Source organism: Cetorhinus maximus, chromosome 2 (assembly GCF_964194155.1).
Source record: "Cetorhinus maximus chromosome 2, sCetMax3.hap1.1, whole genome shotgun sequence".
In the NCBI taxonomy this organism is placed as follows: Eukaryota; Metazoa; Chordata; class Chondrichthyes; order Lamniformes; family Cetorhinidae; genus Cetorhinus; species Cetorhinus maximus.
In genome coordinates this window covers 184,738,017-184,757,934 of record NC_135880.1, presented here as the reverse complement: position 1 = coordinate 184,757,934, position 19,918 = coordinate 184,738,017, and the positions used below count along the sequence as shown (strand labels likewise).

Sequence of the window (19,918 nt, the reverse complement as noted above, 5' to 3'; positions counted from 1 at the left end):
GCTCTATAGCCACGTTAGAATGCGCAATAGTCGGACTAAATGGGATAGATTTTGAATAGATCTAGCAACTCAAGACTGGGTGCTGTGGGCCATCAGCAGCAGAATTGTACTCTACCATAATCTGTAACCTCATGGCCTGGCATATCCACCACTCTACCATAGCCATCAAGCTGGAGGATCAACCCTCACTCAACGAAGAGGGCAGGAAGGCATGCCAGGAGCAACACCAGGCATACCTTAAAAAGGTGTCAAACTGATGAAGCTGCAACACAGGACTACTTGTGTGCCAAACAGCATAAGCAGCAAGTGATGGACAGAGCTAAGTGATTCCACAACCAACGAATCCGATCTAAGTTCTGCAGTCATGCCACATCCAGTCATGAATGGTGGTCGACAATTAAACAACTCACTGGAGGAGGCGGCTCCACAAATATCCCCATCGTCAACGATGGAGGAGCCCAGCACATTAGTGCAACAGATAAGGCTAAAGAATTCGCAACAATCCTCAGCCAAAAGCGCCAAGCAGATGATCCATCTCTGCCACCTTGATGCCAGTTTTCAGTCAATTAGATTCACTCCACGTGATATCAAGAAATGGCTGAAGGCACTGGATACTGCAAAGGCTATGTGCCCTGACAATATTCCGGCAATAGTACTGAAGACTTGTGCTCCAGAACTTGTTGCATCCCTAGCCAAGCTGTTCCAGTACAGCTGTAACACTGGCATCTATCAGTTATGCCCTGTGCACACAAAGCAGGACAAATCCAACCTGGCCAGTTACCGTCCCATCAGTAAAGTGATGAAAAGGGTCTTCAACAGCGCTACCAAGCAGCACTTGCTCAGCAATAACCTGCTCACTGATGCTGGGTTTGGGTTCCACCAGGATCACTCAGCTCCTGACCTCATTACAGCCTTTGTTCAAACATGGGCAAAAGAGTTGAACTCCTGAGGTGAGAGTGACTGACTGCCCTTGACATCAAGGCAGCATTTGAGTGCGGCATCAAGGAGTCTGAGCAAAACTGGAGTCAGTTGGAATCGGGGGGAAAACTATCTGTTGGTTGGAGTCCTAGCACAAAGGAAGATGGTTGTGGTTGTTGACCAATCATCTCAGCTCCAGTACATCACTGCAGGAGTTCCTCAGGGTAGTGTTCTAGGCCCAACCATCTTCAGCTGCTTCATCAATGACCTTCCTTCCATCATAAGGTCAGAAGTGGGAATGTTCACCATTTGTGACTCCTCAGATACTGAAGCAGTCCATGTGCAAATGCTTCAAGACCTGGACAATATCCAGACTTAGGCTGACAAATGGCAAGGTAACATTTGTGCCACACAAGTGCCAGGCAATGACCATCTCCTATGAGAGCATCTAGCCATCACCCCATGACATTCAATGGTATTGCCATTGCTGAATCTCCCACTATCAACATTCTGGGGGTTACCATTGACCAGAAAGTGAACTGGACTAGCCATATAAATACTGTGGCTATAAGAGCAGGTCAGGGACTAGGAATCCTGTGGCGAGTAACTCTCCACCTGATTCTCCAAAGTCTGTCCACCATCTACAAGGCACAAGTCAGGAATGTGATGGAATACTCTCCCCTTGCCTGCATGAGTGCAGCTCCAACAGCACAAGAAGCTTGACACCTATCCAGGGCAAAGCCTGATTGATTGACACCCCTTCCACAAACATTCCCTCCACCGCCGCACAGTGGCATCAGTGTGTACTACCTACAAGATGCACTGCAGAAACTTGCCAAGGCTTCTTCGGTAGCACCTTCCAAATCCACGACTGCTACCATCTAGAATGACAAGGGCAACAGATTCATGGGAATGCCATCATCTAGAAGTTCCCCTCCAAGCCACTTACCATCCTGACTTGGAAATATACCGTCGTTCCTTCACTGTCGCTGGGTCAAAATTCTGGAACTCCCTAACAGCACTGTGGGTGTACCCACACCACATGGACTGCAGTGGTTCAAGAAGGTAGCTCACAACAACCCAAGGGCAATTAGGGAGGGGCAATAAATGTTGGCCTAGCCAGCGATGCCCACATCCCATAAATGAATAAAAGATGATCATATGCACGCAGTGGTAGTGCTGCACAACATGATGAACAATACACTTGGTGAAGCCAAATTTTGTCTCCCAGGGACTGCGCGGCGATCAATCCTGCTAGTTGTGCAGCAATCAGTCTTGCTAGTACTGTCAGGGACAGATACATCTGCGACAGGCGCATGGGTGAGGGTGAGGTCAAGCAGGTTTTTCCTGCTGTTGGTTCTGTCATCACCTTGCACAGGACTCGTCAGGTGGCTATGTTCTTCAGGGCTTGGTCAGTAGTGGTGCTGCCAAGTCACTTTTGGTGACTGGCATTAATGTACCCCACCCAGAGTACATTCTGTGCATGCTATCCTCGATACTACTTCCAAATGGAGTTACACATTGCTAGATAAACTTTCAGTAATTTGAAATGAAGCAACAGTGCTGGACAGAGCCTCTTCCAAACCTCAAAGCCCACAAAACTTGAAAATAGAGTTGCTTGGCCCTAGTGGCTGCATGTGGGGAACAGTTTGAAAATCCCAATTGAGTGGGATGTTGAGGGTGTACTATCCTTTGGCCCTTGAAGAGCTCCAGTGCCTCCAATTCAATTTTGCCTCTTTTTTTTGTTTAAGACCTTTTTACTCTTATATTCTCCAGCTTCCTTTTTGCCTCTACCTCTAAAACATTGGCCTCTTGCACATTCTCCCCATACCTCTACCTTCTTCCTGTCCATTCCCTTCTTTGACCAAGTTTTTAGTTATCTAGTGTTTTCTTTAACAAAAACAGAAAATGCTAGAAAAACTCAACATGTCTAACAGCATCTGTAGAGAGAAAAACAGTTAACGTTTCAAGCCCATATGACTCTTCAGAGCTAAAGAGAAGTAAAGATCTGATGAAATTTATACTGTTTAAGGTGAAGCTGGATAGAAGGCCAGCGATAGGTAGGGCAAAGGAGAGATTGACAAAGGTGTCATGAACAAAAGGACAAAAGGGTGTTAATGGTAGTGGTAACGGCTAAAGGAGATGTTGATTGTATTAAGGTAAGAAAGCAGAATGTGACAATAGGAAAACGGTAAGCGCTCCGGGAAGAACAAGTAACAGATGGCCCATGGGGTGGAGGGAGGGGACAGTGGTGGGAAAAAAGATCAAATAGGATAAAAGGTGGGGATGAAACTATTAAAATAATTAAAAGTGGATAAAAAATAAAAATTAATATTGAGAAAAGGGGGGAGGATGGAGGAGAGTGTTCATGGTCTGAAGTTGTTGAACAAAGAAAAGTACAGCACAGGAACAGGCCCTTAGGCCCTCCAAGCCTGCGCCAATCATATTGCCCATCAACTAAAACATTTTGCACTTCCGGGGTCCGTATCCCTCTATTCCCATCCTATTCATGTATTTGTCAAGCTGCCTCTTAAACACCACTATCGTACCTGCTTCCACCACCTCCTCTGGCAGCGAATTCCAGACACTCACTACCCTCTGCGTAAAAAAACTTGCCCCGCACATCTCCTCTATAGTTTTCTCCTCTCACCTTAAATCTATATCCCCTAGTAATTGACTCTTCCACCCTGGGAAAAAGCTTCTGACTATCTACTCTGTCCATGCCACTCATAATTTTGTAAACTTCTATCAAGTCGCTCCTCAATCTCCGTCGCTCTAGTGAGAACAATCCGAGTTTCTCCAACCTCTCCTCGTAGCTAATAACCTCCAGACCAGGCAGCATCCTGGTAAACCTCCTCTGCACCCTTTCCAACACCTCCATATCATTCTGGTAATGTGGTGACCAGAATTGCACGCAATATTCCAAGTGTGGCCTAACCAAGGTTCTCTACAACTGCAGCATCACTTCCCAGCTTTTATACTCAATACCCCTGCCAATGAAGGCAAGCATGCCATATGCCTTCCTGACTACCTTATCCACCTGTGTTGCCACTTTCAGTGACCTGTGGACCTGTACACCCAGATCCCTCTGCCTGTCGATGCACTTAAGGGTTCTGCCATTTACTGTATAATTCCTGCCTGTATTAGACCTTCCAAAATGCATTACCTCACATTTGTCCGGATTAAACTCCATCTGCCATTTCTCCGCCCAAGTCTCCAACCGATCGAGATCCCGTTGTATCCTTTGACAATCCTCTTCAATATCTGCCACTCCTCCAACCTTAGTGTTGTCTACAAACTTACTAATTAGCCCAATTACATTTTCCTCCAAATCATTTATGTATACTATAAACAGCAAAGGTCCCAGCACTGATCCCTGCAGAACTCCACTAGTCACAGCTCTCCATTCAGAAAAGCACCCTTCCACTGCTACCCTCTGTCTTCTATGACCAAGCCAACTCTGTATCCATCTTGCCAGCTCACCTCTGATCCCTTGCGACTTTACCTTCTGTACCAGTCTGCCATGAGGGACCTTGTCAAAGACCTTACTGAAATCCATGTATATAACATCCACTGCCCTTCCTTCGTCGATCATCTTTGTCACTTCCTCGAAAAACTCAATCAAGTTAGTGAGACACGACCTCCCCTTCACAAAACCATGCTGCCTCTCACTAATACGCCCATTTGCTTCCAAATAGTAGTAAATCCTGTCACGAAGAATCTTCTCCAATAATTTCCCTACCACTGACGTAAGGCTCACCGGCCTGTAATTTCCTGGATTATCCCTGCTATCCTTCTTAAACAATGGAATAACACTGGCCATTCTCCAGTCCTCTGGGACCTCACCCGTAGCCAGTGAGGATACAAAGATTTCTGTCAAGGCCCCAGCAATCTCCTCCCTTGCCTCCCTCAGTACTCTGGGGTAGATCCCATCTGGCCCTGGGGACTTATCCACCTTAATATTCTTCAAGACGCCTAACACCTCTTCTTTGATCTCAACATGATCCAGGCTATCTACACACTCTTCCCTAGACAAGTCAACTGCTGGTGAATACTGATGAGAAATACTCATTTAGTATCTCTCCCATTTCTTCTGGCTCCACACACAGATTCCCACCTCTGTCCCTGAATGGGCCTACCCTTTCCCTGGCTACCCTCTTGCTTTTTACATATGTATAAAAGACCTTGGGATTTTCCTTAATCCTGGTTGCCAGTGACTTTTCATCACCCCTTTTAGCCCTCCTGACTCCCTGCTTAAGTTTCTCCCTACTTTCTTTATATTCTCCACGGGCTTCATCTGTTCCCAGCCTTCTAGCCCTTACGAATGCTTCCCTTTTCTTTTTGACTAATCTCACAATATCCTTCGTTATCCAAGGTTCCTGAAACTTGCCATACTTATCCTTCATCCTAGCAGGAACATGCCGGTCCTGAATTCTTATCAACTAACGTTTGAAAGCCCCCCACACGTCAGTTGTTGATTTGCCCTCAAACATCCGCCTCCTGTCTAGATTCCTCAGTTCTTGCCTAATATTGTTATAATTAGCCTTCCCCCAATTAAGCTCCCTAACCCGAGGACTCCTGTTATCCTTATCCACCAGTACCTTGAAACTTACTGAATTATGGTCACTTTTCCCGAAATGCTCCCCTACTGAAACTTCGACCACCTGGCCAGGTTCATTTCCGAATACCAGGTCTGCGCCTTCCCTAGTTGGACTATCTACATATTGTCTCAGGAAGCCCTCCTGGATGAACCTTACAAATTCTGCACCATCCAAAGCCCTAGCACTAAGTGATTCCCAGTCAATATAGGGAAAGTTAAAATCACCCACCACAATAACCCTATTGCTTTTACATCTTTCCAAAATCTGCCTATATAACTGTTCCTCAATCTCCCGCCGGCAATTGGGAGGCCTTTAGTAAACCCCCAACGTTGTGACTGCACCCTTCCTATTCCGGAGCTCTACCCATATTGCCTCGCTGCATGAGCCCACCGAGGTGTCCTCCTGTCGTACAGCTGTGATATTCCCCTTAACCAGCAGTGCAAATCCCCCACCTCTTCTACATGCCTCTCTATCCTGCCTGAAACATCTAAATCCTGGAACGTTTATCTGCCAATCTTGTCCATCCTTCAACCAAGTCTCTGTAATAGCAATAACATCATAGTCCCAAGTCCTAATCCAAGTTCTAAGCTCATCTCCCTTGCCTGTTATATTTCTCGCATTGAAACAAATGCATTTCAGACCCCCAGTGCCACTGTGTTCAGTAATTTCTCCCTGCCTACCCTTTCTCTTAGTCCTACTGGCCATATTCACAGCTGTGGCTCAGTTCATAGCACCTTCGCCTTTGAATCAGAGGGTTGTGGGTTCATGTCCCACTCCTGGAAACCAAGAACTGTGATTGTACTCGAAAGAGTTGCAATCTGTGACTGTTGATAACTCGAAAGAGTTTCACTGGTTCCCAGTCATTTATTTCACCTGCTGACCTATCGCTCTGGTTCCCACCCCCCTGCCATACTAGTTTAAACCCTCCCGAGTGATACTAGCAAACCTCGCAGCCAAGATATTGGTGCCCCTCCAGTTTAGATGCAACCCGTCCTTCTTGTACAGGTCCCACCAGCCACGGAAGCAATCCCACTTATCCAGATATCGGAAACCTTCCCTCCTACACCATCTGTTCAGCCACGTGTTCAGCTGCACTATCTTCCTGTTTCTAGCCTCACTGGCACGTGGCACAGGGAGTAATCCTGAGATTACAACCCTTGAGGTTCTGTTTTTTAACTTTCTGCCTAACTCCCTGAACTCCCGCTGAAGGACCTCGTCACTCTTCCTACCTCTGGCTGTTCTCCCTCCCCCTTCAGAATGTTCCGTACCCGATCAGAGACATCCTGGACCCTGGCACCATGGAGGCAACATACGATCCTGGTGTCTCTTTCACGACCACAGAAGCACCTATCTGAGCCGTTTAGAACCTGAGAGGGGGACAGCCACAGGGGATTTCTGCACTGACTGCCTGCCCCTTCTAGCAGTCACCCATCTATCTGTCTGTACCTTGGGTGTGACCACGTCTCCAAAACTCCTGTCAACGACGCTTTCCGCCGCCTGAATGCTCCTAAGTGCATCCAACTGCTGCTCCAACCGATCCGTGCGGTCTGTGAGGAGCTGCAATTGGGTACACTTCCTGCAGATGTAGTTGTCCGGGACACTTGAAGCGTCACAGATTTTCCACATCCCACAGGTGAAGCATTTCACCCCAGCAACTGCCATTTCTAGAGCTGTTTAATAAATTAATTTAAATCTAATAACTGCTTATTGACTCCTTATTAACTATATGTTCCCTAGGGCTAGATTTCTACTATAAATGCTAAATTCTAAGAACAGTAATCCCCTGATTCTGGTCTAGATACCCTCTACTAATTAATTAAGTGATTAATTTATTTGGTTTAATTAGTTTAACAATGTTTTAGTTTCAAATTCAGTGTAGATTCTCTACCAGCCAATCAGGTCACAGATTTACCGTGACGCCACTTTTAATTTTTTTTTAAGACCCGAGGTCTGCGAATCCCTGAGGTCAGGTTTTTATACTCAGCACCCTGGGGCTCCGCCCTCCTGCTCAGCTCCCAGGGGCTCCGCCTTCCCGCTCGGCTCCCCCGAGCACCGCCCTCCCTCCCGCTCGGCTCCCCGGGGCTCCCCTCGCCCTCCCGCTCGGCTCCCCGGGGCTCCCCTCGCCCTCCCGCTCGGCTCCCCGGGGCTCCCCTCGCCCTCCCGCTCGGCTCCCCGGGGCTCCCCTCGCCCTCCCGCTCGGCTCCCCGGGGCTCCCCTCGCCCTCCCGCTCGGCTCCCCGGGGCTCCCCTCGCCCTCCCGCTCGGCTCCCCGGGGCTCCCCTCGCCCTCCCGCTCGGCTCCCCGGGGCTCCCCTCGCCCTCCCGCTCGGCTCCCCGGGGCTCCCCTCGCCCTCCCGCTCGGCTCCCCGGGGTTCCCCTCGCCCTCCCGCTCGGCTCCCCGGGGCTCCCCTCGCCCTCCCGCTCGGCTCCCCGGGGCTCCCCTCGCCCTCCCGCTCGGCTCCCCGGAGCTCTGTTGTAAAAGTGCCTAATAGGAAGATGAGGTGCTGTTTCTCCAGTTTGCGTTGGGCTTCACTGGAAAAATGCAGCAGGCCAAGAATGGACATTTTTGGTGTTCATTGGTCCTGCTTCTGTGAGGCACCTTGGAACACTTAACTTACTAGTACATTAAAAATATCATAAATGTTTTTATTTCTCTAGTGGGTGACTAGGACATGATCAACAAGTCATGGGTATTGTGGAAGGGGAGGGAGGAAAGAGCTGGTAGGAAAGTATGGCCTTAACTTTAATCAGATTAGTCATAACCTTGAATGGCAGAGCAGACTTGAGGCACTGAATGGTCCGCTACTCCTAATCTTATGACATTGACTTAACTGTTCATTTGTAATAAATTCAAAACATTTTTAACCATTGCATGTTTATTTTTGCTTTGTTTCTAGATTATTGGTTAAAGAAAATTCAATCTTGAAGAAACATTATGTAGAAATGAGGAGTCGCCTGGAAAAGTAAGATGCTAGTAATGCTATTTTGGTTTTACTCCACTGGTAGGTCTGTAGTAGATCATAAAGCTATTTTCAAGGATAGTTGACCCAGTGATAGTCAGTCTACATACCAAAACAACAATATTGATATTTCATCTGGCCATGTCATGATCTTTGTCATTTTTTTTCAAAAATGTTTTCAGTTGATGTTTGTTTTTCCCTGATTTGCTTGATATCCAAACTGAACTGGGACTTATGCAGTATTTAAGGGTAAATGGTTAAAATAGGTTTATAGTATCTATAAGTTAGTTGAAATGAAAGGGAGGATACAGGAAATTGAAAGGTATGTTGTATAGGGTTAATTTTGCAGAAATAAAGCTAATCGTGATATTTGAATAGTTCCAGTAGCACAGTATTTATTTCAGTGTCAGCATAGAACCAGGAAATAGTAACATGGTTAACCCAAAGAATTCTCAACTTGGTAGTTTAAGGGATTACTTGTGTAGCATGCATTACTAGATATGTTGTATGTTTAACATTAATTGTCTTGTGGTATTCAGTCTGGAGATGGTTGTGATGTCTTGCTGCTCACCTGTCCTGTTCTTTAAGACTACTCCCAATTTTTGCAGGGAAGCGATTCAACTGGGTCAGTTACAGATTAGTAGCTAGGGAATTTTGAGATTGTCAGGTGCTAGTTCTCACAACAAAATTTAACCTGTAACTGTGCTTGGCATGAAAGAGTGAAATGAGACATGCTCTCAAACTTCTGCTGTATAATGTGTAACACCTCCATGCAATAACATCAAGTGTAAAGATCATTTCTATAATCTGTGGGGAAAGGATGGTGAGACTGCTAATATCGCTTGCAATAGATAGGCTGTTTACAGCACTTATAATGCGGTAGCAGCCGGCAAATATCTGGCATTTTATTAATTGACATGATTTTCCCAGTCACTGCTCAAGTCCCTAGTAATTACTAATCAAGTCTCAAATAATTCACCTTGAGGTAGACTGAAAAGGATGGCCTGAAATATCTGGTTGCATCGGAAATTTCTTACTGATCAGCAATAGCTCAGATAAGAATTGTTTTGTGCACTTGAGTTCATTTGGCAAAATTCTTACAATTTGACTTCTTTTGCTAGAGGCGCTTGTGACTACACAGAAGCACGTATTCAGAAACAGGAAGAGGTTTGTACAAAATCTTTACCTAACATCAAACCTTTGATATTATTTTTTCACTACCAAGATCCTTGATAGTATGTGTTTTACTTGTGAATTTCTGTACCTGGATTAATTTGGCAGGTGAATCATTGCCTGTTGCTAGGATAAACAAATAACGAGTATAATTTACCTTTTATCTAGTGCTTAAATGACCAACTTGTGTTAAGTCATTCTACTCTAGTTTGTTAGACAAGCTACAAAATCGTTGGACGTTTTTTAAGATTGTTGATCAATAACCTGCAGCTGAAGTTCAAGAAAGTCCAAAGAGCATTTTTATTGTGTGTATCCCATGGCCCTTTTTTTTGTGTTCTTACTCTATTTTAAAAAAAAAAATAGTGTCTTCATAAAATGTTCTTTTGGTTTAAAAAATTGGCTGTTGGTATTATTGCTAGTGGGGTGTGCAGCCTTTTACCTGCCAGGCTATCCAGTCTGTGTTGTTTCTTTTTTGTGTAATGTACATCTTGGAGTGACTCGTGAATCACCAGGGGTGGGGCACCTTCCAAACCTGTGACATCTACCACCTGGAAGGAGAAGGGCAGTAGATAGATGGGAGCACCACTACTTGCAAGTTCCCCTCCAAGTCACACCATCCTGATCATGAACTATATCGCTGTTCCTTTACTGTTGCTGGGTCAAAATCCTGGAACTCCCGCCCTAAAAACACTGTGGGTGTACCTACACCACATGAACTATAGTGGTTCAAGAAATCGGCTGACTCACCACCTTCTCGAGGGCAACTAGGGATGGGCAATAAATGCTGGCCCAGCCTGTAACGCTCAATCCTGTGAAAGAATAAAAAAAATCCTTGCCCTGAACTGAGGTACCGTGGAAGTGCCGAAGACATGTCTAGAAATTTGCTTGTATTTCATAGTCATGTTCTTGAAATATTTCAAGATCACTAACTTTTACATTTATGTTCAGTTACACTTGGATAAATCCTTTCACTACTTTTTAGGTTTATCTTAGTGCCTTCAAAGTTATGAGAACCTGATTCCCCTCACTAACATAACATCAGCCAAGAAGATTTTTGCACCTTGTCGTCTGATACTCCTGTCAGTAATGTTTTTTCAGATTGATCCAAAAGTTTTGGGCAAAGAAACTTCCTGTTGAGGTTCTCGATTAGATTATTTCAGATAAGTTTTGAATTATAGTAAGTGCATGAAACAAAATACTGATTTACATTTATAAAGTGCTTTTCATGACCACTGGACATCCCAAAGAGCTTAACCAACACTGTTCTAATGTCAGAAACATGGCGACCAATTTGCAAACAGCAAACTCCCGCAATCAGCAATGTGATTTGACCAAATAGTCTTTGTGCTGTTGAATTTGAAGCCACATTGGTGGTCACTCAATTGTGATATTATGCGATGAAAGATTTATTTTATTTTGGGTAACATTGAATTAATGTGAGTGCTGTTGAGACTTAATTTATTACACCAGAAATCTTTTCCATTCAGCTCCGTGAGATGTGGAATACTGTAATGGACACTTTGTCCAAATTGGAAAAAGAGAAGGAAGTAATTGATTCGTTAGTGGAGGGAAGAGTGGATCTATACACTCTTGATGGAACAGATGTGACATTAAAAATCCCAAGACAATTAATAGTTAAGATTGAGGATGAAGCAGATCAGGTCAGTACACTTCATTGTATCACAAATGTTATGCTTGTTCAGGAAGTTTTTCGTTGCATAAAGATTCCAGATTATTGAACAGAATTTTTTAAAAAGAGGGGTGAAGCTTGGGTGATTCGAGTTGTTTAATATGGAAAATTCATGTCCATGAATCGAGGTGAGCGAACTTAAATTTTTTTAAAGCTTTCCCATCCCATTTTTATCTCTCCCAAAGGTGCCACTTTTAGCCTGGTTAAATAGGTACTGAAACCCAGTACAGTGTGTCCCCATTTAAAACAAAAACAGAAACACAAATACCTGGAAAAACTCAGCAGGTCTGGCAGCATCAGCGGAGAAGAACACAGTTGACGTTTCGAGTCCTCATGACCCTTCAAAAGAACTGTTCTGTTGAAGGGTCATGAGGACTCGAAACGTCAACTGTACTCTTCTCCGCCGATGCTGCCAGACCTGCTGAGTTTTTCCAGGTATTTCTGTTTCTGTTTTGGATTTCCATCATCCACAGTTTTTTGTTTTTATTTTTGTCCCCATTTAAGTTGCCCCATTTTAAGTCATTAATGAGACCAGTATGTGCACTTAGCAGTGGGGCTTCTGCTTTCCATAGCGTCATGTGACCTAATTGGCACCATTTTGGAGCAGTCCCGCCCACTCGTCCCTAATCCCTTTCTCACAGCAAGGGTTTAGGAGCGGGAAGAGGCAAACAAGAGGGTCGGTGGAGTGGGAGGGGTCGCATGGCCTCACCACGATCTCGAGGGCAATTGGGGATGGCCAACAAATATTTGTCTTGCCAGCGAGCCCATGTCTTACTGAAAAAAATCAAACAAAAGTAAAGAAGTTTTACTGCACCTGTGTAGGGCCTTGGTGAGACCATGCCTAGAGCAATATACACAGATTAAGCCCCTTACCTTTGGAGAGAGTGCAATGAAGGATTTCCAAACTGGTTCCTGCGATGATGAGATTGTCTTATGTGGAGGGATCGAGTAGACTAGGCATATTTTTCTAGAATTACAAAAAATTGAGGATCTCTTTTGAACAGTCATCTTGAGGGGCTAGACAGGGTATATGGTGGAAGAATCTTTCCTCCAGCTTGGAGGTTCTGGAACGAGGGGTCACAACCTCAGATTAAGGTCAACCGTTCAAGACTGGCATGGGAAATTTCTTCACTCTGGAGTGTTGGAATCTTCTACCTCCAAAAGGTTGCGGATGCTCAATCATTGAGATATATTCAAGACAGTCTGTTAAATTTGTATCGCCATAGTTCCGTGTGATACAGGTTCAAATATAGCTCTGATCAGAGCAGACATATTTGAAGTTACAAACTAAAATAACACTCATCAAAATTCTGCTTGTAATGTGGCAAACCCAGTGCAGAAGCCAGGCAGATTCCAACATCTTTGTGCCTTTTGCAGAACTTCCAAGGGTGGGTGGGGAGAATGGGGTGTAAGACTCTTAACAGGGGGTCTCGCTACCCCCTAAGGTCCTTACCTCATATTTTGGTATCAGCAACACCAAAAAAACTATGGATCCAATCTCCGCTTTGTGGAAAACCTTTATTAACCCACTAGGCAAAGGTGCATACTTAAAATACCTGTTGTTTAGTAAGACGCTGGCAGGAGTTCGATTCAGGGTGGTGGGACTTGCCCTTAAACGTGGGGAATTTTTAGAAACGTGGGTGTGAGGAGGGCAATTTGCATTTTTTAAACCATTCAAAAGAATGGGTGAAATCTTGTACCTAGTTAGAAGACGCCAAGCAATCTGTTATTTTTTCAGTTTACTAATAAAATTGGTGGAATGAAAGGATGCTACATTCAAAGAAGCTGCCTGCAAGGACCCAGAGCTGAAAGAAACTCATTTTAAATGCGACTGTCCAGGTTGTGCTCTGCCAGGTGTCTCTTTAAATCTGAGATTTACTATTGCCTTAATGGGAGTGTAACTGAGAGATTAATTAGGGGATTTTTGTAGTTACATATGTCTACAAAATTACTATAGTATGTGTTTACAATCTATCTTGTACTAATAAATGTTTAATTTAGTTTTATAAAAACCCTCTTGAGACTCAGGTCTTATTACTACTGAATTCAAAGCCTGCATCTCAAAATATACAAATTGCAGAAATGGGCTATGACAATTGTTTCAAGTTTCCCTCTGGGATTTGAACAACTCTGCCTTTACCATTGGCTGTGTCATAATGCTCCCTCTCTTACCAAACTCCAACTGAAGCACTCTAATGCAGCCCAAAGCAGCACTCCAGTGCAGACCAGTTCTGGTCGTCACACTTTGTCAAGGACCAACATATCTTTCCTAACGTGTGGAGGAAATTTACAAGAATGGTTCCAGAGATGGGGAATTTTAGTTAAAGGTTAGGTTGGAAAGGCTGTTTGTTTTCCTTGGAACAAAGGGGAGATTTGATAGAGGTATACAAGATAATGACATGCTTAGGTAAGATAGATAAGAGAAAAACAGTTTCCATTAAGCTAATGGTGTAAGGACTAGGGGGGACAGATTTGAGGTTTTGGGCAAGAGATGCAGGAGGCAAGGAAGAACTTTTTTATGCAACAAGTGGTAATGGCCTGGAACCCACTGCCCACGAGGGTGGCGTTTGTTGAAATAATCCATGATTTGAAAGGGAAATTGGATGGGCACTTGAAGGAAATAAACCTACTGGGTAACAGGGACCGAATGGAGTGGGACTGACTGGATTGCTCCTTGGGGAGCATGTGTGGAGTTGATGGGCCGAATGACCACCTCCTCTGCCGTAAATAACTCTGACTGGCGATCCAAGCCGATTTCCATCATAAGCTGGGACAGGGACAGTAGATTCTTCTTATCCTATATATTTTGAACACTCGAATCTTGTGTATGAAGAAGCCAGACTGAGCCCAGAAAGGTGAATTAGAGAAAATGTTTTGTGATTAAAATAAATGTTGAATAAAGGAGTCTGCCGAGAAAATCTGAGCCTTTGGAGGTGAAATATAGATCAAATGTGAAACTTAGTATTTAGTGATCCTGGTAGATAGTTTTAGGACAGTTTTGAATCTAGGACTTTGGAAAGCCCAAATTAAAAATACAAGGAGGGGAAAATAGCAAGAACAATAGAATTTAGTTGTAGCCATATTGTCATAGTTTGGATAAGGCTGCAAGGAGATGGTCACAAAATTGGAAGTGAGTAAGTGACGAATACAAGAAGTACCTCAATTTTTTATAAGCGATTATTTGAATTGTAGAACGAATAGAGGTGAGTTGTCCATATAGATCAGCAAGCACAGGGGTGACAACATTAAAAAAAAAACACAATGTATATGTAATAAACAATGTGAGGCAGTAGATTTTGGTAGGAAGAATGAGGCTGCAGACTGCTTGGATAATGAATGGAGTAGAGGAGCAAAGGAATCTAGTGCTACAGATGCACTAAGCCACAATCTCATTAATGGCGGAGCAGGCTTGAGGGACTAAATGGCTTCCTCCTAATTCATATGTTCGCATGTATGTAAAAGTAGTGACGCAAGTTAAGACCATAAATTGCATAAATCAAACAGTGGGGCTCATTTCTAGAGGGACAGAGCTAAAAAGCAGAAGGTATGTCAAACATTGCCTTAGTGGGAGACGGGAGGGGTGCACAGTTCTCCATTTCATAAATAGCATAGATTAAGGGAAAGCTGGATAAGCATGGCAGAAAGGAATAGAAGGATTTGCTGGTGAGGTTAAAGTGGGTTGAAAGTAGTATCTTGTGGAACATAAACACTAGCATAGACAAGTTGGGTTGAATGGCCTTTTTGTATTTTTGTGTATTCAGAGAGAAATGGTGAAGATGTTAACTTTTTTAGGTCATTGTGACTTGCTAAACTTGCCATGGAATCAGAAGGAAAAGATCCCACTTGACCAATCTCCTCAACTTCACAGAAGTGATTGGGCATTCCACCCCCCCACCCAAGCAATTGGTGTACCTGGGCCATCAAAAGGCATTTGACAAAAGAACCAATAGCATTTCGCATGGATAAGTTTAAACTGAGGCAAACCTGGAAAGGATAAAGTGGCTGAAGAATGAAAAAAGGATTAGCGATGATACCTTGAGTTATGTTGGGAAGGAGAGAGCTCTGAATTGAGTGGTAGTGTGCTTGGTGTTGGAAGCACTACTGCTTCTGATTTATATCAGTGACTTGAATTCAGAAACTCACTCCAAATAGAGTGGGGAAATATGAATATTTAATTGTAATATATTGTCAAATCCATTTGAATCATTAAGCATGGCCTGTTTAACATTACAAATATTTATTGAAGGGTGGGTGGTTGAAATTTTAGTGATTTTATTTTTTGTTTAAAAACCTTCAACACTACAGCCCTCCTTAATTTGAATCCTTTCCTAACATCTGTAATGCTTATTAACAGATTGGTGACCTGTACAAAGCTGGTAAACTGAATCTTGCAGCAATAATCCAGCTATGTAATTGGTGTCTGAGACTTCATGGTGAACAGCACAATCAAGTGGGCCCAGCAGAACTGGAACAACATCATCTTACCTTGGAAAAGCTGGCAGAGTTCCTGAAAAATGAATTGATTGAAATGAAGGAAAAAAGGTAAATGCATAGCCTAACCAATTAGGGGTGGGGTTTTTTTTTCAATCCAGTTACTGATGGTGAAACTTGACATAGTGATTCTCTTAAGGTTAACTTGCAGATTGAGTCGGTAGTTAGGAAGGCAAATGCAATGTTGGCATTTATTCCGAGAGGACTAGAATATAAAAGCAGGGATGTGCTGCTGAGGCTTTATAAGGCTCTGGTCAGACCACATTTAGAATACTGTGAGCAATTTTGGGCCCCGTATCTCAGGAAGGATGTTCTGGCCCTGGAGAGGGTTCAGAGGAGGTTCACGAGAACGATCCCAGGAATGAAAGGCTTAACATATGAGGAACGTTTGAGGACTCTGGGTCTATACTCGATGGAGTTTAGAAGGATGAAGGGGGATCTGATTGAAACTTACAGAATACTGAAAGGCCTGGATAGAGTGGACGTGAGGAAGATGTTTCCATTAGTAGGAGAGACTAGGACCCGAGGGCACAGCCTCAGAGTAAAGGGAAGACCTTTTAGAACAGATGAGGAGAAACTTCTTTAACCAGAGTAGTGAATCTATGGAATTCATTGCCACAGAAGGCTGTGGAGGTCAGGTCATTGAGTGTATTTAAGACCGAGATAGATAGGTTCTTGATTGGTAAGGGGATCAAAGGTTACGGGGAGAAGGTGGGAAAATGGGGTTGAGAAACTTATCAGCCATGATTGAATGGCGGAGCAGACTCGATGAGCCAAATGGCCTCATTTCTGCTCCTATGTCTAATGGTTTTATAGTGCTACTTAGTGAGGTGAAATTCATTAGTGCCCAATGAAAGTTGCTAAATGTCACCAATTATTGAACCTAACTTTTGGAAGCCATGTGCAACAAATATAACATTTAAGCAACTAATGGTTTTATGTCAAATGGACAGCATCAGTCCATTCTAACCTTTAGATGTATAAATGGAAGATAAAACAAACATTTAACAAACCTGAGCAAACAACCTAAGGATGATTGGGAAGGCAATGGAGTTGTAGGTGAATATTACAATAGTTTTAATTGTAAGACTAAAGGGATGTAGAGGTTGTATAAAGGCATGAAACAATTAAAAGTAGCAAAAAAATGGCCAATAACAAAAAACATGTTACTGTGAAAACTAAAATGAAAGACAATGTTGGGAAACAGGAATAGAGAGCCTGGCTTAGATGTGAATCAGCCTGTTTGGATCAATCTTCAGGAGGAAGTTGAAGGTTAATCTGAAAAGCATGTGATACACAAGCACTTAGTTTTCACTTAATTTCTCACCCTAATTATTTCCTTCTGTGTTCATTGCTAAGATGAGACCATTCAAGTCTTCTTCCCCATCCACAATTCTTAGCCTCCGGCTTTGCTGTAGCACTCTTAAGAGCTATTAAAACCAATAGGAATTTAACATTATTTTAAAATCACGGACATCAATCCCTACTAGGGCGGCCTGAGGGCTCTCCACTCCTTGTTTGAACTAAGGCCCACCACCACCCTCTGCCTGGCTGAACTTATTCTCACGTTGAGTAACTTCTCCTTTTTACCAACTAATATCAATATCCTGGGAGTTACCATTGACCAATAGCTGAACTAGCCATATAAATACTGTGGCTACAAGAGTAGGTCAGAAGCTAGGAATCCTGCGGTGAGTAACTCACCTACTGACTCCTCAAAGCCTGTCCACCATCTACAAGGCACAACTCAGGAGTGTGATGGAATACTCCCCACTTGCCTGGAAGAGTGCAGCTCCCACAACACTCAAGAAGCTTGACACCATCCAGGACAAAGCAGCCTGCTTTATTGGCACCACATCCACAATTCGCTCCTTCCACCACTGACACACAGTGGCAGCAGTGTGTACCATCTACAAGATGCACTGCAGGAATTCACCAAGACTCCTTAGACAGCACCTTCCAAACCCACAACCACTACCACCTAGAAGGACAAGGGCAGCAAATAGATGGGAATACCACCACCTAGAAGTTCCCCTCCAAGTCACTCACCATCCTGACTTGGAAATATATCGCTGGGTCAAAATCCTGGAACCCCACCCTAACTGCACTGCGGGTGTACCTACACATGGACTGCAGCAGTTCAAGAAGGCAGCTCACCACCACCTTCTGAAGGGCAACAAGGGATGGGCAATAAATGTTGGCCTAGCCAGTGGAGCCCACATCCCATGAATGAATAAAAAAAAACTTCCCTCACCACTTCCAAATAAAAGATGGCCATGGGTACCTGTATGGGCCCTAGCTATGGCTGCCTTTTGTCAGATATGTGGAATATTCCTTTGGCTCAACTTGGGGAGTGGGGAGGGCCTATCCCTCGCTCTCACCTCTCACATATTGATGACTTTTGGTGCCATTTCCTGTTCTTTCACAGAACTGAAGATTTCACCAACTTTCACCTTTCTTTCACCTTCACATAGTCCATCTCTGACTCTTTCTTTGACCTCTTTGAATATTCACTATAAGTCTACTGACTCCCACAGCTGCCATGACGACACTTCCAGGAAGGACTGCATTCCATTCTCCCTGTTTCTCGGTCTCCTTTGTATCTGTCCTGATCTCTGTTGCAACCTTCCATTCAGACATAACACAATGATTTCCTTTTTCCTCGGCCAAGGATTCTCCTTCACTGTGATTGATGGGGCCCTCGAATTGCCCACCCCATTTCCTGCACTTCTGCTCTCACCTCTTCCCATCCCTTCCAGAACCATGCTCGGGTTCCTCTTGCCCTCATCCTTCACTCCACCAGCCTCTTTATTCAATGGGTTATCCTTGCCATTTCTGCCACCTCAGACACCTCTTCTCTTCTCTTCCTCTGAAAGAATTGTTCCCTCCATGACACCCTGGTTCACTCTTCCCCTTCCCTTCATCTTTTCGTTCAAGCACTGGAAATGCAACACCTGCCCTTTTACCTCCTCTTTCCTTGCAGACTGAGACCCCAAACATTCCTTCCAGGTGAAACAGCAATTTACTTGTCCTTTCCATTGTATTGTATTGTATCCTTTCCATACTGTATTTGTTGTCCCTGATGCGGTCTTGCTCCACACTGGAGATCAAATGCAGATTGGATGACCGCTTTGTGGAATACCTCTATTCAGTCCACAAGCATGATTCTAAACTCTGGTCAGCTGTCATTTTATTTCTCCACCTTGCTCTTGCTGACCTTTGCTTCCTGCAGTGTTCCAGTGAACCTCAACCTAAGCTTGAGGAACAGCATCTTGTGTTTTAGGCGCTCTACAGTTTTCCCCATTCAACATTGAATTCAATGATTGCCTGTCAAAATCTCTGCCCCAATTTGGGGAGGGGGTGGCGTAGTGGTATTGTCACTAGACTGGTATTCTCGAGTCCCAGAGTCCTCTGGGGACCAGGGTTCAAATCCCACCACAGCAGATGGTGAAATTTGAATTTAATTTTAAAAAAAAAATTAGAATTGAAAGTCTGACCATGAAACCATTGCTGTAAAAACCCATCTGGTTCATTAATGTCCTTTAGGGAAGGAAATCCTTGCCCGGCCTACATATGACTCCAGATGGTTAGCTCTTAAAATGCACCCTGAACAAGGGTGATTAGGGATGGATAATAAATGCTGGCCCAGGCAGTGATGCCCACATCCCATGAACAAATAAAAAAAAAAATTGATTTCCTTTATCTTCTTATTCTCGTTTTTTCCCTTTTTGTTTTTGCTTTTGAACAGCAGCTAATCATACTTTCCTCTAGAAAACTTCTGTTTACAAAGCCAAAATACTGTGAAGTGCAAGAAATCTGAATAAGTATTTCCAACATTTTCTGTTAAAACCTTTTTTTTTACTTGTTGTTTAGGGGGGGTTTCCTTCGGTTTTCCACATTCTGATGAAACCTCATTGAAGTGAAATATAACTGTTTCTCGCTCCCCATTTACCGCCTGACTTGCTGAGTATTTTCAGCATTTTCTATTTTTATTTCAGATTTCCAATGTCAGCAGTATTGTTCTATTTTAAAAACTAATCCTCCATTTTATTGGCAGTATGTATTTTAGCATCTATTGTTCTTGAAT

The 19,918-nt window shown here is 43.7% G+C and overlaps 1 protein-coding gene across 1 annotated transcript in view; it reads left to right on the top strand.

The window, feature by feature from the left end:
• The window catches only part of haus6 (HAUS augmin-like complex, subunit 6), a 64,669-nt gene that overhangs the window by 17,772 nt on the left and 26,979 nt on the right, over nucleotides 1-19,918 (top strand). Inside the window, exons 6-9 of the mRNA XM_078559652.1 lie at nucleotides 8,415-8,480; nucleotides 9,599-9,644; nucleotides 11,138-11,311; nucleotides 15,695-15,882. Coding sequence (XP_078415778.1) covers nucleotides 8,415-8,480; nucleotides 9,599-9,644; nucleotides 11,138-11,311; nucleotides 15,695-15,882 — 474 coding nt within the window. The remainder of the gene's footprint in view (nucleotides 1-8,414; nucleotides 8,481-9,598; nucleotides 9,645-11,137; nucleotides 11,312-15,694; nucleotides 15,883-19,918) is intronic.